This window comes from Gambusia affinis, linkage group LG07, assembly GCF_019740435.1.
Source record: "Gambusia affinis linkage group LG07, SWU_Gaff_1.0, whole genome shotgun sequence".
NCBI classification, from domain to species: domain Eukaryota; kingdom Metazoa; phylum Chordata; class Actinopteri; order Cyprinodontiformes; family Poeciliidae; genus Gambusia; species Gambusia affinis.
This window is the reverse complement of record NC_057874.1, coordinates 23,896,882-23,922,023: the sequence shown is the minus strand read 5'-3', so window position 1 is coordinate 23,922,023 and position 25,142 is coordinate 23,896,882. Positions and strand designations below refer to the sequence as shown.

The window sequence follows — 25,142 nt, the reverse complement described above, 5'->3', positions numbered from 1 at the left end:
AATATAACAAATAGAAATTTCAGAGCAGTGCATGCATTCTGCTTTGACAAAATCAAACAACAGAATAGGTTTACACTAAATGTGCATTTGCAAAAGTTTAAGATAAATTGGCATAATTTTAAATGGCAAGTTTATTGTTATTTAATTTGCTCCAAGTGATAAGTTATGGTGTACATAATGTAAAGGAACTCACCATGCAGCGAGGACACAACCACTCCCCGTTTGGGATCTCAGGTAGAGGTGGATTGAGGCAATGGATGTGGTAGGATGATGGACAGGTGTCACAACAAAGAAGTTCCCCTCCATCCTTGCAAACTCTGCAGAACTCCATATGGTCATCCTCTTCCTCACCTGCTGGCTCCTCCTCCTCTTCTTCTTCATCTTTGGCCTCCCATTGTATTCCCTCCTTCTCCTGACCATCACAAAAGTCAATAACTTAAAAAAATTATGAAAGGCACTTTGAGGACAATCTGTAGGAATTTATATATTATTAAGAGCACAGCGGAAAAGCAGTTTGAGCATTAAACTTTCTCTGAAAGAGTAATTTTACTCCAAATTATTTCCATTTATTTAATCAAAAAGTAGAGCAGCAGCAGCAGCCTCAGGTAAAAACCTACAGCCCCCTCCATGCTTTTCAGCATGCTTGGTAAAGATGTGTAAAACTAGTTTTCAGAATGTATAATTGCATGTATTACAAAGAAAAAGATCAGGCCCATAGCATCACTTACAAAGAAAACGAGCACACAAAAGACAAAGCAGCACACTTTATGTCTTAATTGTGGTATTCTAAAGTATAGAAAACAGATCAATAGTTCCATCACAATTATAAAATTCACTATGATAACATTTTTAATTATATTTTTGGGTTCATAAGTCAAAATTATGATTTGAATCTCATAAACATAACTAATGATTTCACAAATATGAGTTTTAGAGTGGAAATGATGATCTTTACTCTCATAATCCTGAACTACATTATAATTTTAACATTGTATTTCATAAATGTGACTTTGAATATGACAATTCTGAGTGTATGTAGGCAATAGAAAGGTGAAATCTATTTTTTTTGGAAGATGACACCACAAGTATTTTGCTATACATGGCTTTTTAATGTTGATGTTAAGCAGAATCTTGATTAATTGTCATGTTCCTACTGAAATATTGTGTTAATTTGAAATAATGGCTCTACTTACACAGTGTGGGCAGCTCCATTTTCCCTCAGGTGCCTTTTCCAGCTCGGGGTCCAGACAGACAAGGTGGTAGGCTCTTGGACAAGTGTCACAGAGGATAATTTCTCCTCCCTGCTGGCAAACCTCACAGTAGTCCTGGTGGTCAGTCTCATAGCCATCGCCGTCCTCCTCTGCCATATTTAAAGGAATAATTGAAACAATATGAGTAGGTCTAACATATAGAGAGTCGTAGTGTCTTGATTCTCAACCAGCTATATGCAGAATACCACAGGAAAAAAAAAAATCATATAATCTTGAACACCTACAGTAAATGGACAAACTCCATATGTATAGGAGGACCAAAGGCTGGATAAAAGCCTAATAAGTTTTTCCGCAATAATTAAAGCTTTAAAATAGCACATTTTAATTACCTCATTACAGAAAATCAAACAGTCTGGTTCGGTAGGGATTTCAGTTAAATTTTGGAGGGGAAAATAAACCACAGTGATCTGAAAGAGTGAATTGTAAACATACTTTTCCTTTTTTTCCGCCCACGTCGGGCCTTTTTCTTTGTGGCCCCAGAGGTATCAGAAAGCACAGAGGCACTGTGGATACTGATGTCATCAAAGTCTGACTCCTCCAGAAAGTCCTCCTCGCTCTGGAAAATCAAGCGCATCAAAATACACAAACTAAAGAGCTTGGAGCAACACAAGTCTGCTTACTTTTATTTAAAGGGAAAATGTTGGGTTTAGAAGTTGAAAAGGTGAACACAAGGTAAAAAAAAACACGTACAGAGGATGCTTTCTTCTTCTTCCCACTTTGACCAGTTTTTGATTTGGTCTTCTTCGGCTTCGGTTTCTTCTTCACTTCTTTTAAGGTCTTGCTTTTCTTTCTTACTCCTGGCCCTAAGGCAGACAAACATACAGTATACTGCCATGAAAATGTATCTGACCCCTTATGCATTCATTAGGCTTTAGCTTCTTTTATTATACTTGAATGTAATTTTAATATCAACAATAACATAAGTCAATATAAAGTAGAAATAGGGTTGTTGTAAAGTGTGACACATGATAAGTGTCACACTTCAGAAGGTCTTACCTTTTCCTTCTTTGGTTTTGGCTTTTTTTAACGTGCCCTGCTGAGAGCTCAGCTGGCTGCTGCTGACAGATGTTGGCTGAGCTACAGTAACCGTTTCCACTGCAGCGGCCACCGCAGCGGCCACAGCAGTGGCAGATGCCCCTTTGAACGGGTTGTTGGCACTGAACTCACGCCACTTGGCTCCCAACACTGTCATCATCTTTGACATGGGAATCTTCGGATTCTTCTTGGCAATGAGGGGCCTGAGCGTAACAACAGGGAGAGGAGACAACAACAACAGCTTTATTATGTCACATTTCATTTCAGCTGGTGTAATTTCCTTCTTTCTCAGCACTGGAGGGAACTGGGTCCTGATTTACTGACACCCCACTGCCCTTTAAGTTTTATTTTCAATTCCTTGGTTTGAGTTTGTCACGTGTTAGATTTGTCGGGCAAGCGCTTGAGGTTTGGCAGGCTGGCCTGTAAAAGATAGTGGGTCAGAGCACTGAGTCCCAAAGCCTCCTGGCTGTCACAGGCATCCAACGAGCAGCTGACTACACACAGGGGGCACCGCAGGAGCTCATGCTCCACTTTGTCAGAGCAGAGGCTTAGTCGAGCCAGACAGCCCCAGGTGAGACAGACTCTTTATAACAACAGCCGAGCTTTCCAGCTCAAACAAAAAGAGCAGTGTTAGCTTGTCAAGCTGCACTCTGGTCTAACTGAGAAGTGTTGTGGAAGGCTGGGAACTCTGTCAAACAATTGGAACTGAAAGAAAACAAAGCAGTTTAATAAAGACAAAAATAATACAAAAGAATGTAGATGCTTGCCTGAGGAACTGGCTGAAAGCCTTGTAATTGGTGATTGTTTTGTAGTCCTCCTCCGTGAACCCATACTGAACATCCTCAAGACCCCATTCTTGCATCAGCTGGCTGGAGGATTTGGGTTCCTAGTGGAGCAAAGACAAGAAGCACAATGCGTTTATTACTAAAAAACACAAAATAATTTTATTTGAAGTCTTTACTTTCCTGGAGATGATCTATGTGGTCTGATTTCAGTGCAATTAGTCTTCTGCTTTGAAAAACACGTACAGAGGATGCTTTCTTCTTCTATTATCACTGTTAGATAATAGAATGGTTTGGAGAACCGTAGATCCAATAAGATATTGTACTATACGTCTTTAAAAAAGACGATGTGCAGATATATTTGCAAATGGATGGAAATGCAAAGGGATCTTATAAGATGAAGAACAAATTGTAAGAAAAATATTTAGACAAAATGCAATGTCAATTTAGACAATAGTGAAATATTCCAGTAACAAATATGCAATAACAAAGATGAAAATACTTTTTAAAATCTTATGTAAAATGGAAAAATTGTCATTACCTTCTAAAATAGCTAAAATTACACAAGGCCACATCATACTGAGTGCTTTGTAAAAGAAGGAGTTTTGAGTGCTGTTGAAGAGAGAGTTAATTCGTTCATAAAGAAGATTGCAGTAGATTATGGGTATGGACAGGGATTTTAAGGAAGTCTCAAAATAATTTTACCATAAGTCAACCTTTTTACTGTCTGTTAAAATTGTCCAGTTCTGGAAACCCAAGTAAGTGTCCTAATCTTTCAGATAACTGTAGCTTTATTAAAAATGTACATTTACTGTCATTGAAATCTGATGTAGGGCTGCACAGTGGCACAGTTGGTAGAGCTGTTGCCTTGCAGCAAGAAGGTCCTGGGTTCGATTCCCGGCCGGGGGTCTTTCTGCATGGAGTTTGCATGTTCTCCCTGTGCATGCGTGGGTTCTCCCCGGGTTCTCCGGCTTCCTCCCAAAGTCCAAAAACATGATTGTCAGGTTAATTGGGCTCTCTAAATTCTCCCTAGGTGTGAGTGTGTGTGTGCATGGTTGTTTGTCCTGTGTGTCTCTGTGATGCCCTGCGACAGACTGGCGACCTGTCCAGGGTGAACCCCGCCTCTCGCCCGGAACGTTAGTTGGGGATAGGCACCAGCAACCCTCCCGACCCCATTAGGGACAAAGGGTGAATAGAAAATTGATGGATAGATGGATGGATGAAATCTGATGTGTCTATTTGTTTATTGTTGCCTCTCATCCAACACTAAACATGCAGTCACTTTTTTTAATTTAAAAAAATAAACTGAAGTCAGAAGAGGGAGTTTACACAGGAGGTTCCACTTATTCTGAAGTATGTCATGTTCTGTCAGCCATATTTGTACAAAATACCTTTAAGTTTGTCGACTAAAATGTATATCAAGGATAAACTATTAGGACTGAGAATATTATAGATTTATAGGCATGAAATAGAAAATGCTATCTACTTGAACATTAGACTTGTTACTGTAGACTTACTTTCATGTTACCATCATCATCGTCATCATCGTTGTCATCCTCATCTCTCTTCTTCTTCCTGGGCTTCCTTTCTTTTTTCTCCCTGGGTTTTTTCTTTTTTTTTTTGGTAGGGCCATATGCACTGCTTTCGCTCTCAGACCCAATTTCTGGCCGTTCACGTTCTTCCTCTATCTCTGAAATCTCCTCGAGATCACTGTCAAGTCTTGGCTGCATTCCTCCCTAGGGTACAGTCAAAGACACAAAATATGCTTAAATACATACACTTCATAGGTTTATTACATCTAATTCTACAGATAACAGCAATATTTATATATATATATATATATATATATATATATATATATATATATATATATATATATATATATATATATATATATATGTCCATATATATATGGATAGATATAGCTACATATATATATTGGCATATATCTATCTATCTATCTATCTATCTATCTATCTATCTATCTATCTATCTATCTATCTATCTATCTATCTATCTATCTATCTATCTATCTATCTATCTATCTATCTATCTATCTATATGTGTGTGTGCGTGTGTGTTACAGAATTACCTCTTTGCTTATCAAACTCCAATATACTTAGTGTGACATCTGAAAACAGTTACTTGCATAAATATATAATATATAATAATAGTAATAATAACTAAGCGGTTTTGCACATTGGTACACACCAGTGACACAAACACAAAGACACTCACTGTCCTGCTGAGGCATATTCCATCTCAAAATGTTTACAGATCCAGTGTCAGAATACAAATCACAATAATTTCTGCATGATTATTGCGCGGTCAATCAAAAAAGGCACATGTCACTACAGAAAATAATAAATTCATTGGTTATCTATGGGTGCTACAGTCAAACTCAAATAATTACGCTTAAATACAATAAGACTGAACTCATTTCTCTTATCTTAATCTAGACAGATCCCAATCTAGATTGTTTTATGTTGTTATTTTGTAATAAGAAGCTTAGATATAAATGCTTTGAGGAATGAAATCGTTATTTCAGAGAGAACATTCTCTCTTTATACCACCACCACTTCTGAACAAGTTTATCACTTTATGTGTTAATGCCACAGTTTTTTTTATTGTACTGATGCTTGAATGATGTTACTTGTTGAAGGTGACTTTGGAGAAATATTATGTCTATCTTAAAAAGAAGTCCAGCGTGCCACACATTTCATAATATAACAGCTCTACTGTATGTGAATCCACATTAACAATTAAAACAGGATTCATAAGTTCTGCTGCATGTATTTTGCATCCTCTTAAAGAGCTGACTATTAATTGAAACCAGGAAACAGAACACCTTTTGCTATGCTGCTAATCAAAAACTCAGCTGTGCCCTGCCTGTTTAATTTGGGACATCTGGAAGGCTATATGGGCTTAACAGTTAACAGGTGTTGTTTGTGTGATCAAGAGAGTGGGAAATTCACTGGAGGTTCCTTATGCTGTGCGCATGTGAAAAAGTGAATGCTGTTTCTCTCCTTGTTTGTGTCAAACCATATTAATTATTTTTATTTTATGGGCTGCAGACGTGTCCAAAATTTGCAATTAGTTTGCAGACGTGTCATTTTAATATTCCGTTTTGCAATGTTTTGCAGTTGCATGGAATGTATGACAAAACAACATGCCTTACTGAACATGTGCGTCCACTAGAAGTGGAGTAAAACGAGTGCACAGAGGCTTTGTGCAGTTTGCTGCCTGTTGCTCTGCAGGCCTGCCTGGCTCCATGGAGAGACTTGCAGGCGTTTTGCTCTGTAGCGCAGTGGTAAGGCTCACGTTGCTGCAGCGCCCGCCAACCCTACCAGCAGCCTGGCTGTGTTGCCATGGTGACCGAATCTGAGCAGTGTCTGGTTCTCTCTCTTTCTTTCTAGATTTTGCCCCCCTCATCCCCCCACTACTTCTCTTCATCTTCTTCCCACTTTCTCTTCTTCACATCTTATAGTTCTCCTCCCTCACCCCATCCACTCCTTTAAATTCTCTCTCAGTCTATATACTAACTTCTCCCTGGTTCTTTTCCTCCCTCACTCTTCTTTTTTTCTATCACACAACTGATCCACCCCCCACACCCCACCACCACCACCAAGCACACACAAACTCACAAACACACACTCCATCACAGTGGCAGCCAATGGAACGGCGCCATCCAATCAGACACGTTTGCATAACGAGCTTGTTATGCAGAGGCCTGTGGTTGCGAAGCCCGTGCTTCAGCACCCGTCTAGACAAATCTCATTTATGCATAAAAAGATGGAGAGAGAGAGCGAGTGAGAGAAGAAAGAGCAAATTGAAGATTGTGGATGGGGGATGGGGGTGGAGATGGAGGTGGAAGTGGAGGAGGAAAAAGCAAAGAAGCAGAATTGCCACTGTGAGCAGCCACAAGGACAAGCTGGAACTGGAACTGCAACAACCTGGTGGTGGCCCAGAGTTCAATGTTAAATACATATCATAGATGAAAAGATGATTCTCTGGCACAGAAGTAAAGTGGCTACCTCTACTTTCAAAGGGTGAGAAAATCAGATAAGTGCTGATAAGATAATCAAATTAGCAGGTTTCCCTTAATGCTGCTGCCCCGGGGGAACTGGAGCGGATGCTGTGGTAAATATCAAATAAATGAAGATGTAGATTTTTTAAAATCAAATCTAGCTCAATAAGAATTTATTACAATATCACTGCTGTGAGGGGTTTTTAGGGTTGTAAAACAATGGCCACCTCTTTTCTTCCATGAAATCAGAGCAGCTCTTTGTTGACTCACAATCCAAGAGAAAAAAGTAAAACCAGAAACCCTAATTTTCCTGTATTTGTTCTTTTCCTTGCAGATGAGAAAAGGGGAAGCAAATATACTGCGGCTCTCTCGAGCTTTTATTCCTCCCACCAGCAGCCCTAACCTCAGACTGGGATATGCCACTGACAGTTTCTGACCCCAATTGACTTTTAGACCCTGTCTGACACCAACCTTTGGGGAGCGATTGGAGGAGAATTACAGTGGTAGCAACCGCTACCACTGTAGCGGTTGCTACCAAAGACAGAGAGAGAGAGAAAGCAGGAAACAAAGACTGAAAGAAAAAAAAACAAAGAAAGAGAGAAAGATAATTGTGAAAAAGAGGCGAATACCAGAGTGTGTTCCATGGAGGTTAGAACAGAGAGAGTCAGAGGGAGTCTGCCCTCCTCATTAGCCCAGTGAGACCCAGCAGAGCTCAGAGTTTCCCATAAAGAGCCAAAGGGCCGGGTGGCAGCCTGACCAGTCAAGCTCCTCGCAGCGCTGCTGGCAGCTCCAGCTCAACACTGGGGAACTTCCTGGCCATGACACTGGTGCTGTGAATGCCACTGCCAATGCAGGGGCAGAAAACACTGAGATTACACTGAATTACTGTAATTACTGAGGTTTTGTGTTTAGAAAACCAAGGAGGCTCAAGACAACTTGTTTAGATCCTGACTTATGTACAGTGCATAATTAAGGCAGTTAATTATTACTCTTTGTAATGTCGAACATTTCATCAGTCTTTTTGGCATTTTTATTGGTAAACCCATATGTGGTGTGCTGTGAGAAAATGACAGTTTTCCTAACTGAGTTAGCCAAGGTGGAAGACTGCTGCACAAAAACGCCTGTGGGGTGTTCACAGTAGGTTGTTAGCTATCTTCTTCTGGAGATCTACATAATAGAGGTACAGCTAGACACTGCTGCTAGGGTGATGTTGCAAATATATTTTTAAGGTAAAGTTATATTTTTGAGCTACTGGAAACTAGCAATCACTTAAAAAGAGATAATGATGAATGAGTAAACAGAGGAATTATCAAGATGAAGCTCTGGAACAAGAGGACAACACTACTGGCTCCTATTATTTCATATCTGATTAGTCTTTGTTATTGTTGCTGTCATAGTGACTTCTAAGGTCTTCTAAGACCAAATGTGAGCAGGATTTGTGATGTAATTGTAGCAGATTTGTTTCTGGAGTATTCAATACTCCTGATGAGTTGCTGTTACATTCAGGAGAATGTGTGCAATGCTTTAAACTTTGATCTCCTGATGTAATTGTTGTTTCCTACTCCATCCTAAATATCACACATACAGAAAAACATAATATTATGATAAACACTATAGGAATTGACATGAAAACCTCACCCTTCATCCTTATTCTGTAAATAGATAATGTCTCCAGATAGTCTGTGTTATCTGTCTACTTTTTAGACCAATGTTCTCTCTGACTTGTTAGCATTAAGAAGGCTGCTGGCTTATGCAGCATCTTCATTGTAGAATAGGTTATTGTAAGGACAAGGTAATACTGTTAAAATTTTATATAATTCTGAATAAGCCTTGATGTCAAATCACCTCTGTCAAAGCTCAACCAGGACTACAGTTGCTATATTGGCTGAAACTCCGTCACTTTGACCCCAAAGCCCCAGCCTTAAGCACCAGCACCACAGGCACAAATCCACACTCTAAACTGGCACTTGGCGCCCACAGCTTACACTGGCAGTAACAGTGACTCTGCTGCCAACCTCCCCTAGCCTTGTAACAGTCCACTGCTTCTCATTTCGATTACAGAGGCAGTCCAGCAGCCAAACCAGAACTCTGATCCAATTGCAAAAGCATCAAAACTGTGATAGCGTGAGAATCAAAGAATGAGGCCGCACAGCTTGAGCCAGAATTCCTGGCAAACCTTTGTGTTTGGGGTGATGACAGACGAGGCTGTGTGTGAACAAGATCTTACCTCTTTTTTCCTCTTCTTAACTTTGGGTATTTTCCCCTCTTTTATCTTTTTGGGCTTTTTCTTCTTCTGCTTTTTGAGGGAGTCTTCATCAGAGAAGAAGCTTGCAAGGGCCGTGAGGGGAACAGTGTTGCGCTCAGTTTCATCATCTTCGTCTGGACACAGAGAAAAATATGTTCGTGTTCATACTTAATAAAATATGCCATATAAACTGAAATAGTTTTTGTTAATAGTTATTTTTAATTTTCCTCAAAAAAAAAGACATGAAAGAGAGACTAAAAAGAAAAATATTTGTGGAAGTAAGGACTGAAAGAAATTAAATACAAACAACTTAAAGATTCACTGTGAGGTTTACATACACTTATCATAGGTATCAATGTTATATTAATGCTGTTAAAAATATCTGGACTATTATATTTTAGGGTGGAATATATGTTCAAGAAAAATTTTGTATTTTTGAAAACAAGAATTGGGTTCATAAGTTTGAGTCTGTGAAAAAACACCAAGTCATTTCAATGAACTTCTTCACTTCTGCCAAGAACTGATCAAATTTCCAGTTATAATTAAGCTGGAGGTTTAACTATGGTTTAGTGATATTGGTGTGGCCGAGGTGTAACTTGCTAAAGGAATTTTAAAAATTATTAATTTAGACACCTTATGGATTCATGGAAATAATCTATTTCACCCACTTGGTGCTCTTAAAAACAGAAAAAAAAGCTACATATTGATTGGAGAAACAACGAAACGTGTATTGTTAGATTTAGCTCAATTTGTATTTGATGCCAGCACCACATATAAAGAAGTGTTTGAAAGCTGAGAAGAATTTGTTGCAGTAATCAATATTAATTGTTTTCTCATTCTAGCTTGATATTAACAAATATGACAGCCAACTTGTGTGATTTATCATCTTGTGTCACAGCCATTTCTGTGGTGGCAATTTATAGCTACTTTGTATGCATCAGAAAAAAATAAGTAAACAGTCGCATACAAATTTTCTGCACTATCCTAAAGATACTGATTAAAAAACTGTTTGAAAAGTGTCAGACTGGTGGATATCTGTCAAATTGTCTGAAGGAAATTTAGATCAGGACCTTAGATTGTTCTGACTTATGCAGCTCAGTGAATCTTGAGAAGAGAGACAAAACAGGTCCTATGGATAAAGCACAAGTTGTTCGTCACAACCATTATGTGTCAACACCATAACTGACAATTTACAAAACTTTGATGACATTTTGTGAATCAAACGCTTAATATTAGTATACTGTAAAGATTTCATGGACCTGATGAGCTACCATACAGCCTCCTTCAGAGTAACATTATATAAATTGAGGTAGTTTGGCATTTTGTCAACGCCGTCAGAGTTCATGACTGACAGTATGACTCTTTCAGTGATAGTGTTGACAAATCTCACTTAAATGTGCAGTTAATTAATTTTAATGTATTTTACATAAAAGGGGTTACTTTACGTGTATCAAGTATTTCTTTTCATTCACTAATTTGTCACCACCTCCAGTTCTGCGTCAACTCTTTATGTTGTTTTTTGTTTTAAATAATATTTCTTTTGTTTCTTGAGAAGCATTTGTCTGTAAAACTGAGTAAAAATATCACTAATAGGGTCATTTAAAAAAAATTTATATTTATTTTTGTCAGATGTTGATGACAAAGTTCTAGGTCAGGTCCATTACAAAAGTAATTTTCAAAAAAATGTTGCAAGTGGGAGCCTGCACCTTAGTATCTTTACACTTCTAAAATGTTATATGTCATATTGGCATACAAAGGATTGAGGAATATTTTTTTTAAAAATTGGGACAATTTAAACCCATTTTGCCCCACTTCTCAAGAATGACTAATAAAATACCTGACCCTAAGATTTGAGTTACAAAGTAAATGTAGTATTTTATTTTGAAACACCAACAGTTTTTAAAAACTGTGTTGTTTGAAATAGGTACACATTTCACAAACTGAAAACCAGGTTTTGCTTTTGTTTTTTTGTTGTTGTTGTTTTTTGGAATTTTTTGGAGAGTTTCAAAGCTGAAGTTAGAAAAATTGTAAGAAAAGAAAAAAAAAAGAATACTTGTCCTGATGCCAGTGATACAAGCTCTTTCACAAGTTCTCCTTTAAATCCACTCCATTTTCAAGGTATTGATTACCCTCTGTCAGGACAAGATGTTCTAGGACAAAGTGCTACTGAGAATTAAATGACCAGCACCATTCATGGCAATAAGTCTTTTGCTATGCTGCAGCATGCACTGTAAGGAGTAACTATGGATAACATATCAGCAAGTTGCCATTTACACATACATTGTGCATTGGCAAGCTATACATTTAAATTTTTATGCAAAAGAATACAGAATACGGCAAAATGTAAAAAGTACTGGTACCCTATTTCATAGCTCTAGATTATGCCTAAAGAAATCCACCAGTTGTCTTTGAAAGTCACTAATCAAGTCAACTTGTGAGGAATTTAATCTCAAAACTGAGGATGTTTGGAACAACAAATAAGCTTGACTGATTGATTGACCTATTGACTGACTGACTAATTGACTGATTGACATTGCATCATTCCGTCATTAAGAATAGAAAAATGTACAGTACAACATCAGATCTGCTATTACATGGCAATCTGCCACACAGAAAGGTCTGGCAGGGAGGGTATTAATTGTAGAAAGCTTCTAAGAGGTCCCTGGTTAGTCTGATAGAGCTGCAGAGATCCACAGCTCATTTTAGGGAATCTGTTGAAAACATAACAATTAGTCATCTATAACCTCGGCCTGTCAATGGCCATGTAATCCTGTTTGGACAAATTAGAAGTCTCACTTGTCAAAATGTTTGCCACAAGTCAGAAAAAGGTACTAAGGACAATATCTCTAGACACAACCAGAGCTACAACAGGATAGTTTAAATCAAAACAAAATGTGTAATGGGCTTGACACACAGGGAGCGATGAACGACAGTGAAAGGCAAAAGTTTACTGCCATTGGAGTGAACTCAACATAGAGATGTGAGTGTGACAGCAACAAAAGGTGAATATTTCTTGTGTTGACCCATCAGAGCACCATGTGAGCACATCTAAAGCACTTTGAAATGCCTTGCTGCTGAAATGTGCTATACAAATAAAGTTTGATTGATTGATTGATTGATCTACATGCACAAGCATGTTACACGCACAAATTTCACTGGTTGCTTGGCTGGAGTAAGGCAAGCGACATTCACCTTCACGCAAATTCCATAGGTAAGGAGAGTGAGTGACATTGCCTTCTGTGTCGAGTCTTTAAGAAATGCAAAGTCACAGTTCTTAGTTAAACTGAGGATTTGTAAAAATACTTATAGACTGTGTGTAGACACTCAGAAAGTGTGCAAAATTTTGAGTCAGGCTAAAGTTAAATTCAGCAACTTAATCTACAAAAGTGATCCTAAGCCTGCTGGCAATTTGATAATTTGTTGTTTCAAATAAAATTGTAAAGTTTTTTTTCCTTCGGTCAAATTGTGTTCAAATAAAGTGGCTTTCTAAAGAGGTGTGACACATATAAATGTGTTTCAAAAAAAGAATCATGTTTGTTTTAAATAGGCAGAACATTGTTTCAACTCAGTAACGGTTTTCATTTCTGACATCTTCCATTTTAAAACCTGAATCTTTTAATGAGCTTGCTTTTTTCCAAGGTTTCATTATTCTATCTAGTGTTGAACCAAATAGCACTGTATCATTTTTTTCTATTATTATTATTTATTTATTTATTTATTACATTGGAAAACACACTTCATTAAAATATACAATTATTCTGTTTGAAATAAACCTGATGAATCAATATCAAACCAGCAGGGCATTTGGCACAATAAGTCTCATATTCACACATCACTGAGTGTGGATCAACTTTAATCATCAAAACACAAATAAATGGAGTGCTCGCCTGCCGGTAAATGGTAACTCCCAGGAGGACCACTGAGGTACACAGTGCATGTCTTCTGCTTGCTGGGACTAAAGCGACTGGCTGCGGGTTGTCAGCTGTACAGTCTAACAGCTGCTGTGAACAAACGTGCTGACTGCTGAGCGCAGCAGACTTCAGTGATGCCAGAGCGGGTTACAGAGGAGTAAGTAAGGGAGACAGACATCCCCAAACAACACATCAGATTCACATGGGATGTAACTGCCCTGTGCAGTTTGAGCAGATCTAATTCCTATTCTGAGTCTTTTCCTGTCTGTCTCTTTTGGTCCATCTATCTGCATGTCTTCCTTCTTTCTATGTCTTACACTGACAGACCGGAAGGCATCAAGTATGCAGCACATGTATCTAAGTCAATCAGCCGACACTAGCCCTGCAGTCTACCACTCCCCTGGGTAGCAGGAGTGTGAGACTGGGGAGGAGGGATTCCTGTGTAGTAGGCATACAAACCTCAACAACCACTTATCTGCTACTTAGCAAAGCTAGCAGGAGGTACTCTATAAGTCCAGTACTTTGATTTTAAAGCTTTAATCAGAGGCTATGTCAAACCCATTGTGCTATCTTGGGATAGTCAGATTAAATTTTCTCCAAAACTCTACTGGTAACTTATGTGATCAATGTCTCCAGATAACATTTAAAGGTGAAACGTTAACCGGAATGGATAGAGGTGTCTACAACTCTCCTGTACACCTCTGCTAGACACACATGTTTCTTTTTTCTTAATATTTCTCACATTCAAAGGACAACCTGCAGTGCACGTATTCAGTTTCTCAAACAGGGAGCTCTTTTATGTCTCAGATGCGTGCTCGGTGCCTGCCAGGCAAGACATGATGGAAACACAGCAAGCCTTACATCTCTCTTAGATGCACAGTTGATGACATGGCTCAGACGTTGTAAGGTGACAGCTTTGAATTACGCTGTGTTCATTACATAGTGCTAAAATCCAGAAACTTTTTAAACTGTACTTGCAGTGACAGAATAATGAATGAATGGCTGACCATAAATCACTGATTCAGTATGCCAATATATGTCACACCACTCCTGGATCACTCCAGTGTGCTACAAATAGGAAACTTGGACAACAATCAGCAAACAAATCTGAAAAATAGGACTGTAACAGACAGACAAAATGCTGCATTGTAAACGGATTCTCAATTTTAGTGGTGGCATTTGCATGGAACTGTCGAATATTGATATGTCAAAAAAGTTTGTCATCTTCAACTGGTTTCTTGAGCATGTCAATGAGTTCACTCTACCCCAATGGCTTCCATAGTAACCAAATTTTAATCCAATAATGGAGCTTTGGGATGTTGTGGAATGGAAGATCATGCATCATGGATGTGCAGCTGACAATTATATACAATTATATAAACATAATTAAGAGGAATGTTTGCAATATTTTCTGGCATCTAACCAAGTACTACAGAGTCTATCAAATAACGCACCCAGCTAGTGTATGTCTTTCTTGTTAAAGATCTAAATTTCCCAACTTGGTCAAACCAGTTTGTTTGTTTTTTTATTTGATTGCCTCAGAAGTTTATTCTACCTTAGATATGGTTAGGATAACATCAACTTTACCTTTATCTGCCATGTGAAGTTTTGAGTTTAACATTCATGGTATAGTTATCTTAGAAAGCACATGTACCTGCATGTGTGTGCAATTGCTTTAGTTGTAGTGGTTTCCAAGATAATGAAAGAGAAATGCTGTTCCTTGCTGTTTTATGTACTAAGATTACAGTTTTTCATGGGATTTACACAATTTATAGAAAATGATCTAGCATAGCAGTGAACGTACTGACGTTTGAATTGAGTAAGTCTTTAAATATTCTCTTACTCTGGATCAGTAGGTTACACAATCCTGAGGAAAACAGCTGACTAGACATATGTGCAGAAGACAGTCATTGACAAGGAGGATAAGCCACGAAAGGTCATTGCCTGAAGAAGCTGGTTGTTCACAGAGTCCTGTACCCAATCACACTGACAAAAAATTGAGTGGAAGGAAGAAAGATGGTAGGAAAAAGTACACCAGCAAAAGGGACAACAGCAGTCTTGAGAAAATTGTCAAGGAAAATCCATTCCAGAAGAGCCACCACACAGCATTCAAAACATGTGCTACAAATGTCACATTTCATATCAAAACACTCTTTCCATCTACCAGGAAATGTTAAAGCACTTCATGTTTCGCTCTGCTGAAAAGCTGTATGGAAACAATGATTTTATTTTCCAGCAGGACTTGGCACCTAAACACACTGGCAAAAGTACCAAAAGCTGGTTCTATGACAATGGTGTTCCTACCAAAGAGGGGAGATGAGCTGAAGGCAGCTATCAAAGCAATCTGGGCTTCCAATGCACCTACGCAGTGCCAAAGACTGATTGCAGAACAAGACTTCTGAAATTATATTCTCTGGGCAGATTAGTCTAAAACTGAATTATCTTTACACAAAGACATTAGAATGGTTAAACCTAAACCAAATACAACATTAAAAGAAGTAAACCTCATGCCAGCTGTGAAGCATATACTTGGAGCTTCTCCTACTTGATTGGGAACTTTGTTATCAAGCAAATACACATGTACCAAATAAAAAGACCAATGAATGTAGCTAATGGTCCGTGAAGGCCCTGGAAGGAAAGCTGTGACAAAAAAATGTTTTGTTGATTGTACCAGGCTGTGCCAGGTGTTGGAAGAAGATGAGGTTGCTCAGTCACATTCCCAAGGGAAATCTGGCATCGGTTTCAGTTAGGAAGATGACTAAAACTCTACTTGCCAAACCGACTGTCTGTAAAAATTTTAATTGAATAATAGAAACATTTCTGACCTTCCTCCAAGGACTTGGCTGGCATACTGACCCATTCAAAAAGAGGTTCACATGCAAATCCTAAGTGAAGAAGTAGAAACGAACTGGAAATAACATTATTTCCTTTTCTGTTGGCCCTAATGCACAATCATCTACGGCAATTTATGCTGCTCAGAATTCCTGCTCCATAAAAATCTAAAAAGTAAAGATTTTCTTTCCTTATGGATGACTGCAGGATTCAAAAATACAAACATGCTATTAAAAACTAAAGTGCTCATGCTGATGGAAGGACGAAGGCAATAAGAAACAATGTGATCTAAATTCAACGAGTCCTGTAAAGAACAGAAAAAAACAATACTGAAACAAGGTACTGCTAATCTGCAAATGAACACGCACACCAAAAAGATTCTCTTATTCTTAGGCTATGTGCATGCACAGCATGAAGAAAAATTGTGTCAACCTTCACAGTGAGTGATCCAAAAATAGACCCTTATCCAACCGAGGATTACATTTGCAGGCACACAAAAGCCCATGGTAATCTTTTAATTTTAGTAAAGAACAAAGCAATTAAAGCAGAAAACATAACAAAACAGCCTGTGACAGTGTAAGCTTCTCGAGCAACACAAAGGGACTGAGGCCAACCCATGAGCTGTGATAAATGCAGACTTGATGAGACAGCATCTACGGTTATGAAGTCCCTCAAAGACAGACTCCCAAACTGTTGTGTTTTAATTGAAAGAATGCCTCTTTAAGAAAGTGCTGAGCTTATGACACAGAGCGTAATCTTTGTTATTTGACCAAAGTTAATTGTCTTTTGCATGTATTACCAAGAAAATAACAAATTTGTAATATCATATAACATTATAGTCATATGATATTACATATATGTTATATTCTTGGTACTTTCTGGACAAAATAGTTCTATGTCAATATAAAGACAGTGCAATCAATATGAATCACATACAACATACACTGTGGTATATGTTGTATGTGTGTCCTTAGACAGCCAAAAACGTGCAAAAATAATGACATTGAGCCAGGACTTAAAATTTTTAACTAATGTGCCAAAAATTTTTCTTTATCAAATTGTATCCTTGCTTGGATATCTTCTGGCTTACAATAGGCAAGTACATATTTATTTTTAAATGCATGTTTAATAAACAATTGGGTCATTTTGTTCTCTCTCAAGGTACGCCTGCAAGTCAGAAGTGATATAATTATTATTTTTTTCTTTTCTTATTATCATTTTTTCTCTTCATCATTACACGCTTATAAAGATGCCATTTGTCAATGATTGAGGCATTCATAAATTTTTTAATAATCCATCCATCCTCTGTTTACCCAGGATTGGATTAAGAGGGGAGCAGCTACAGATGGAAACACATACATCCATCTGCCGTGTATTCATCTTATACTGGGGGACATCAAAGCATTCTAATGATGGAAGATTTAATCTTGGTAGATCTGCTCCAGGTTCTGCTCCCAGTGGAAAGCCACCAACTGCAGGCTTCATGATCAGATGCTCAAACCACCTCAACTGACTTCTTCCAGTGCAGAGTAACACTGGCTAGACTCAGCTCCCTCTTCATGACACTGTCTATAAGGCTTGCATTTTAAAACATATTACAATCAGTTTTAGATATTTATGGGCATATACACATGGAGGTGGATGCTCTTTTGCCCAATATTAATGTGGTACAATATTTAAAAAATAGACTTTAATTCATTGCTTCTCTCAAATTAAGTTTTAGTTGATAAGAGATACAGTATTTCAAGTCTATTTGACCTTGAGTCTGTAACAATAATGACAGGAGTCATTGTGCACAGATATTTCTTTGAATTTTTCATTTGTAGTTTTTGCTTTTCACTCAGTCTGTTATAGACACAACCTTTCAACACAGTGATCTGAGATAGAAGCAGGAGAAGAAGATTTATTATTTAAGCATTGTCTCAAGATTCAAACAAATAGATGCTCATAGCAGAATGAAATAAAATGGTGAAACATCACTGGTTTGAGCTGAGCTAAATTAGGTAGTTTGATCAACTTAATCAAGAGAAGCAGAATTCAGCTTACGTAACTGAAGTTATTATTTTTGGACCTAAAGACGAACAACCTAGAGTCAGTGCACAGCTTCAGTTATTACAACTAAAAACCAGCGATCAGGCCCAAAACCTGGGAGTAGTGATGGACTCTGTCCTGAACATTCAGAGCCACATAAAGACAGTTACAAAGTCGGCCTTCTATCACCTGAAGAACATTTCCAGGATTAAAGGACTAATGTCTCAGCCAGATCTAGAGAAACTCATCCATGCGTTTATCTTCAGCCGCATTGATTATTGCAACAATGTCTTCACAGGTCTGTCCAACAAATCAATCAAACAGCTGCAGCTGATCCAGAATGCTGCTGCTCGCGTTCTCACTAAAACTAGGAAGATAGAGCACATAACACCAGTTTTAAAGTCCCTCCACTGGCTACCGGTAGAAGAATAGACTACTCAAAGAATAGACTTTAAAATACTGTTGCTAGTTTATAAATCACTGAATGGTTTAGCACCACAATACATTAAAGATCTGCTGCTGTTGTATCAACCTTCCAGACCTCTCAGGTCTTCTGGTTCTGGTCTGCTCTGCATCTCCAGAACCAGAACCAAACGAGGAAAAGTGGCATTTAGCATCTATGCACCACAAATCTGGAACAAATTTCCAGAAAACTGTAAAACAGCCGAAACGCTGACTTCCTATATATCTTAACTAAAAACCCACTTGTTTAGAGTTGTATTTGAAATGTAATCAATTGCAGATTTATTGACGGAATCTGTTCTGTTTTCATTGTTGATTCTATGTTGCATTGTGTTTTTGTATTTGATTTGATGTAAAGCACTTTGAAATGGCTTGCTGCTGAAATGTGCTATACAAATAAATTTTGATTGATTGATTGATTGATTGATTGATTGATTGATTGATTGATTGATTGATTGATTGATTGATTGATTGATTGATTGATTGATTGATTACGTGCATGACAAATCTGGAACAAACTCATAGAAAACAGCTAAACAGCTGAAACACAGAGTTTGTTTAAATAAAGGGTAAAAATTCCACCTGCTTAGAGTTGCTTTTGACCCATAATAACCAAAACATGGACCCACATATTTGATGTGTATTGATGATTCTAATGATGAAACTTGGCAGAATAATGTCTGGTATTAGTTTCCCAATTGATGACTGTGTGATGTGATGCCTTTATGTTTTCATGACGTAAAGCACTTTGAATCGCCTTGTTGCTGAAATGTGCTACGTAAATAAACCTGATTGATTTCCATGGTACACGGAAAATATAAACATATAAACAAAAGCATATTAAGAGAACTTAATTGATTTGACTTAAAAATAGCAAACCAATTATTACTATTAATGCAGCTAAATAATGTTACTAAAACATAATTGCTATTCTAATTTCAATGCCCCTAACTATATCACTCCATTATTGCAAGACCATAAACAATAAAGGAATATTCTAAAGAAATAAAAATAAAACAAATATTTCCAAAGACCTCAATTAAATTTTGAGAAAAAACTGTGGTGGTTTTTAACCAAGCTTTCTGGTAGTGTAGTGCACAGCAACAGCAAAGAACAATTTAAGCTTAGCACCCCCATATGCCACTATTTAGCTCTTGCCCTAAAAACTATTACAGTATTTGTTTTTAGAACAAAAGACCACTGAGTAGTTGAGATTTGCTGCAAGAATAAACGGTATCATGAACCACAAAACTAAAAAAAAGAAGAAAAAAGTTGCATCATCATACCGCAAAGTATTAATTTAGCAAAAACAGAAAATACAGCAGGAATCTGTCTTCAATGCAGCTTTGTGGCAACTAGGCAGAGCTGCAGCTGAATAATTTAGATTGGACGTAATTTAGGTTAATGCACGACCCAAAGCTAACTGTGCTGGTGACATTGTCATGAGTGCGCAAAGCAACAGAACAAGCTGTTTATTGTAGCCCACACGTGGCTTTTACACCTCTGCGGTCATGCAGAGCCGACAGAAATAAATAAAGAAATAAAGTTGGATCATAGTCGGCGGCGCATCTTCAACAAACCCGACCAGGATGGCGTCTCTGCAGCCAATTTCTATTCGAAGGCACTGATGACAAAATCAGCACAAATAAAACTGACTGCAGCGACAATAAACCGCTCCCAGGACACAACTTGTGTGTGTTTTTCTAATTATTTTAAAGAGCGGAAAGCTTTTTACTTCTTAACGCATGTAGCTTGTGAAAGCTACAACAGCTCGGAAAAAAACAAAGCTGGATTTCTATGGTACCCCCAAAGCAAGCTGGATGTTTAGGGACAGCCGGAGGCAAATCCAAAAACACCACCTTCAACACACCGGGTCGTAAAAGAGGAAGGGAAAAAAAAGGAATGACTCTGCTTATTGCACCGCTCCACTCTTCCTCCTCCTCCTCCTCCCTTTGGTCTCAGGAACGCAGGACAAGCCCTTTTCCCCGCATTCAAGGCGTAGCGGCGCAAAAATAATGTGAAGGACACCCCGCCTCCCCCCGTTCCCTCACCTGGCATATCGTCTTCAAAATCCATGTCGTCCTGTCCCTCGTCTTCATTACTCAGCGACCCCGGCATCTTTATCTCATAGCCCCCAAACCCCTTTTAGGCTGGGAATACTGAAAGTTAACCCTCCAGACGCCGCAGCACAGCCTCTTTCTTCACCCAAAAAGAACTCGCTCAGTGTTTTTTTTTTTTTCCTTTTTTAAGTCTTGCAGTCAAAACAGGCTTTTTTTCTCCAGGCTAAAAAAAAATAAAATACAAAAATGAACATTTATATTCTTTTCCCTACAGATCTATATCCAGGTCTTCCAGTCTGAAAAATAAGAAAGACAAAAATGGAACACACATGCCCAGATTGTGACGTCTGGTCTGTTGCCATGACGATGCATCCCATAGTTTCTCCACAACTAGTTAGTCATACTCTCCTAGTTACTACTTTAACTAGTATTGTGGGGGGAAAAAAACAACACGGAGCATCTCCTTATGCGGCTAATACCAGCGCCTGTCTGCTGCACGCTTCTGCTTACAAGTCCGGGAAATTCAGAGAAAAACTTCTGCAGCTTTCTGCCACAGCTGCTTCACACATCACTCACAGCCGTAGCTTTAAATGTACAAAAAGAGCCAAGTAGAAAATCACAGACATTGATGAACGGTTGTGTTTTAGTACGTCTATAGGCTACTGAAAAAATATTCAACTTCAAAAAGGTTTCTGTAGCAAATAAAATCAAAGCTGTTTTGTGTCCCGATTTCCGGTCGTTCGTTGTCAATCGGTACTGCAGGTGCACAGCAGTACATCCCACTACGGGAGCCTAGTTTCACGTTTACCTAACTTATCAAACTACAAAAAATAAAAAATAAATAAGTGGAGACATTTTACAGTGATATTAGTTATCACTATTACTATTATAAAGTATCAGGGTTTTTTTGGCCTTAAGCAAGCCAAAATAAGTCATCAAAAAGACTTAACTTTGACAAGTACATTTATATGCAAACTGTAAAACAATGACAGATGTTTTAGTTATCAGATTTGTGAACTTTCCCAGTAGGGTTTTCTGAATATTTTCAAGGTTCAGATAGATTGGCAAGAGCATGTTCCTACTATTCATCAGTCATGGAACAACATATAAAAATTCTTAAACTAAAACCCCATAAATTAATGAAGTTGGAATGTAGCTTTCTTGAGATCACTTTGTTTGAATTTCTGTCATTTTTGTTGTATAGCTTATTGCACCCGTTTTACAAAGTTTGGACTTCTGTGGTTGCCAACATTTTGCAGAGATTTCTAATCTTGAAGGGACTTTGCAAAATAAAAAGCTACAAAAAAGAAACAATGCAATCTGAAAAAAATTCTGGACACATTTCTTTTGTCTGGTGATATTTTATTAGAGATATTTGGTTTAATCTTCTTCCTCCTCTTCCTCGTCCTGGTTGATTTGGAAGTAGCGCAGCTCGTAACTCTCCTTGGTGTTCGCCACAACCCGCAACCAATCCCTGAGGTTGTTCTTTTTTAGATACTTCTTGGTGAGATATTTCAAGTACCTAAAAGACAGAAACACATGACTGAGTTTGAGGTCAATTTAATGCATAAGATAAACTCAATGCAACATTATTGTATTTATTGCGATCTTGTTTTAACAGTATAAGATCTGAATGAATCACAAAAGCAATTTATTGTCCTTATAGCTGGATCAATAAGTTTTGTTTTTCCCTTCAGGTTATTTAGTTTAAGTCAAGGTTAGTTGCAATATTTCTGATTGACTTCTTTCAGATACAATGTAGAATGCTCTATTTAAGAAATGGCGCTACAGTCGCCCTCTGGTGGCAATGTCGTGAAAGCTTTGTGCATATCGTTCCTTTTGAAAAAAGAAACAATATAAACCTAAAAAGTAATCCTAACGTTTAAGTAATTGGACATTAATACAAGTCTGACAAATGTCAAAACTTCCAGGTTTAATTGTAAAAACTCACAGTATTTATATGAAAGAGTAACTGACTAGCAAAGGTTCTTTTAAAAACTTGATGACTATATTTTGTGCCAATTTAAAAAGCGCTTCTCAATGCAGGTTGAGAACTGTGAAGATGTATTAAGTGATTTACCATAAACCACCACCCTCCCGTAACCTGCTTGTTCCTCAAGCAGGTTTTATTGGTGTTCATTTTGAACACCAATAAAAAGCTGATTTTTAGCAAACACAGTAAAGTAACAAATCTCATGCTCATTTTTAAACCATTTACAGGAGTGAAATAAAACAAAAGACCAATCCTTAAGTTATTTCCTCTCCTATGGAACCTCAAGGTTCTGTCAATAAAGAGGACACCTAATTTAGTCAAAGAATAAGCTAAAACTTTCCTTCTTAAAGAAGTTTATATTTAAAGTGTAGTAGGATCTGCCGAGCTATTTCTGCAGTTAAGGTGCTAAAGGCTGAGGCTGATTGAAGACACTTACCACCTTTTCTAACTCTGCTATTTTCTCCTACTACTTTCCACTGATGATTCATCTGTAGTTATAGTTGTCAATAACTTAGCTGTCTCTCTGTTTTTCCTCTTCAAAGAAGTTACACTCAGCCTAGTTATTATGTTCAGCAGTCAAACTTTACTTGAGTGACATCGGCTGAATTATTGCAGTCAATAGCTTTGTGTTGTTTTTTATAGATGATAAACCTGTCTGTTTAACCTTGAGACAGGATGGAATTTTACTCCTGTTAAAGGAGAGTTCTTCTTTTCACTGTTAGGATATGCATGCTCAGCATGAAGTAAAGTTAACATCAACGCAGTCCAGCAACCACTAGCTGCATTTCCTTTACAAACGTGAACAAAACTTTGTCTATATTCGACTAATGTAAAAAAAAAACAAAAAACAAAAAACACAAACTCGCAATTGTGGTGCTTCCGTTAAACAAAAAACGCAATTAAAACACACATGACTGGGGTGCTGTGGTGGCGCAGGGGAAAAGCACGACCCATGTATTGAGGCTTTAGTCCTCGTGGCGGAGGTCGCAAGTACAATTCCCGGCCTGCCGATATTTGCCGCATGTCTTTCCCCTCTCTCATTACCCTGTTTCCTGTCGAACTACTTTCAAATAAAGGCCACTAGAGCCCACAAAATCTTTAAAAAAACAACAACACACGACCAAGTTTGTTCATGCAATAAGTCATTAAAAAAGCCTTCCGAGCCATCCTCCTCCATCTACTTCCTTTCTTCTTCTTTGTAGTTTGCATGTTGACCATGTCACTCATGTTATGTGAATAAGGTGTTTCCATTCCACTAAGCAATTAATCAAAAACATTTGCAACCATATATTAACTGTAAAAGATAAATGCTTAGGCAAAGCATTCAACATGGCATATCTTTGATGTTACACACAACTATTTATCTTCAGTTGTCAAATATTTTATATCCTTCCACCACCTAAATACAACAACCGTCTAGATTGTGATGGTAAAGCACCGTTTGTCTGTTCACTTCTGCAGCACAACAGTGATTTGATGCATTTTATACCTTTTTGAGAAGGGAACCTCTGAGTTCACGGCAATTTTACTCTTGCTCCTCTCGATGGAGACCACTCCTCCACCAAGGTTTCCAGCTTTGCCGTTCACCTTAATACGCTCCTGCAAGAACTTCTCCTGCATGCAATGAGGACAAAGGAAGTAGAAAGGATCAGAAGTCAGTAAAAATAAGCCTTTAAGGGGTAGAAATATTAATAAAACAACAAACTTTTTTTCCTATTGCCCCTGAAAAGAGATGCGTTTTTCCCTTCAGTGAAAACAGAAGGGTATAGTAATATCACATTGGGTTTGATCCAAATTACGTTGGCATATACGATCCAGCACACAGGTGTTACAAACAGGTTATTGGAGTGTAAATGGAAGTACTCACAAAGTTGGCAGCATCCATGATGCCGTCCTCCACGGGATGAGTGCAGTCCAGAGTGAACTTCAGGGTCTGCTTCTTCCTCTTTCCACCCGGTTTCCTGGCCACCAGCTTCTTCTACAATAGAAACACAAACGCATATGTTTGTGTTAAACTCTTGTACCTTGTGTCGGCAAATGGTAAAGTAAAAGCGTTTGGGGTTTTTTTCTTTTCTTTGGATACATTCTTATCGACTTGTTACGCTAACAACTGCTAACATTAGCTGTACCACTCATTGCAGCGTAATCTCAAGATTAAACATTAATTAAAGCTAATAAAAAGGCTCAAACAGTTAAAATATCTGCAGCATGTTAGTCCGACTACAAAGACATATATGGATAATAAAGGGAGAGAAAGACATGTTCTCTCTGCACACTTTTTACGGGACTACTACTCACTATTGGAGCCATGGCTGACACGCTCAACTAAAAGGAAGGAGCTGCGGCCGCGCAGGAAGTAAAATACCTCCCTGCTAAATCGATTGAATCACGTTATCTGAAGTTGATTAAGTAAACCTCTCACACGATGAAATAATGTTTTCAAATAAAATTACAAGTTCCGAATTTGCTGCTGGGTCACATTTTTATTTGTCA

General features: G+C 38.0%; 2 protein-coding genes across 3 annotated transcripts in view; both read right to left on the bottom strand.

The window, feature by feature from the left end:
• Positions 1 to 21,129, bottom strand: part of chd5 (chromodomain helicase DNA binding protein 5) — a 45,931-nt gene extending 24,802 nt beyond the window's left edge. For both annotated transcript variants that reach the window (XM_044122629.1, XM_044122630.1), the window contains exons 1-9: positions 20,648 to 21,129; positions 9,343 to 9,494; positions 4,606 to 4,824; positions 3,074 to 3,192; positions 2,268 to 2,509; positions 1,962 to 2,074; positions 1,704 to 1,827; positions 1,194 to 1,360; positions 194 to 412 (exon numbers count right to left, since the gene is read on the bottom strand). In XM_044122629.1, coding sequence (XP_043978564.1) covers positions 194 to 412; positions 1,194 to 1,360; positions 1,704 to 1,827; positions 1,962 to 2,074; positions 2,268 to 2,509; positions 3,074 to 3,192; positions 4,606 to 4,824; positions 9,343 to 9,494; positions 20,648 to 20,714 — 1,422 coding nt within the window. In that variant the 5' untranslated portion in view covers positions 20,715 to 21,129. The remainder of the gene's footprint in view (positions 1 to 193; positions 413 to 1,193; positions 1,361 to 1,703; positions 1,828 to 1,961; positions 2,075 to 2,267; positions 2,510 to 3,073; positions 3,193 to 4,605; positions 4,825 to 9,342; positions 9,495 to 20,647) is intronic.
• An 872-nt stretch (positions 21,130 to 22,001) lies between these two features.
• LOC122834308 (60S ribosomal protein L22-like) lies at positions 22,002 to 25,055 on the bottom strand. The gene is made up of 4 exons (XM_044122628.1): positions 24,948 to 25,055; positions 24,517 to 24,627; positions 24,139 to 24,263; positions 22,002 to 22,178 (listed from the first exon to the last, which is right to left on the bottom strand). The coding sequence occupies exons 1-4, from the start codon at positions 24,957 to 24,959 to the stop codon at positions 22,037 to 22,039; spliced, it is 390 nt and encodes a 129-aa protein (XP_043978563.1). The 5' UTR covers positions 24,960 to 25,055; the 3' UTR covers positions 22,002 to 22,036.
• Between the last annotated feature and the right edge of the window lie 87 nt (positions 25,056 to 25,142).

Bases quoted from the DNA above. Each gene is read 5' to 3' on its own strand.
- LOC122834308 (XM_044122628.1), bottom strand. The intron at 24,264-24,516 runs GTGAGTACTTCC...CATTGCATGCAG, and splicing joins TCATGGATGCTGCCAACTTT to GAGAAGTTCTTGCAGGAGCG. The intron at 22,179-24,138 runs GTATAAAATGCA...TCTGTCTTTTAG, and splicing joins GAGGTTCCCTTCTCAAAAAG to GTACTTGAAATATCTCACCA.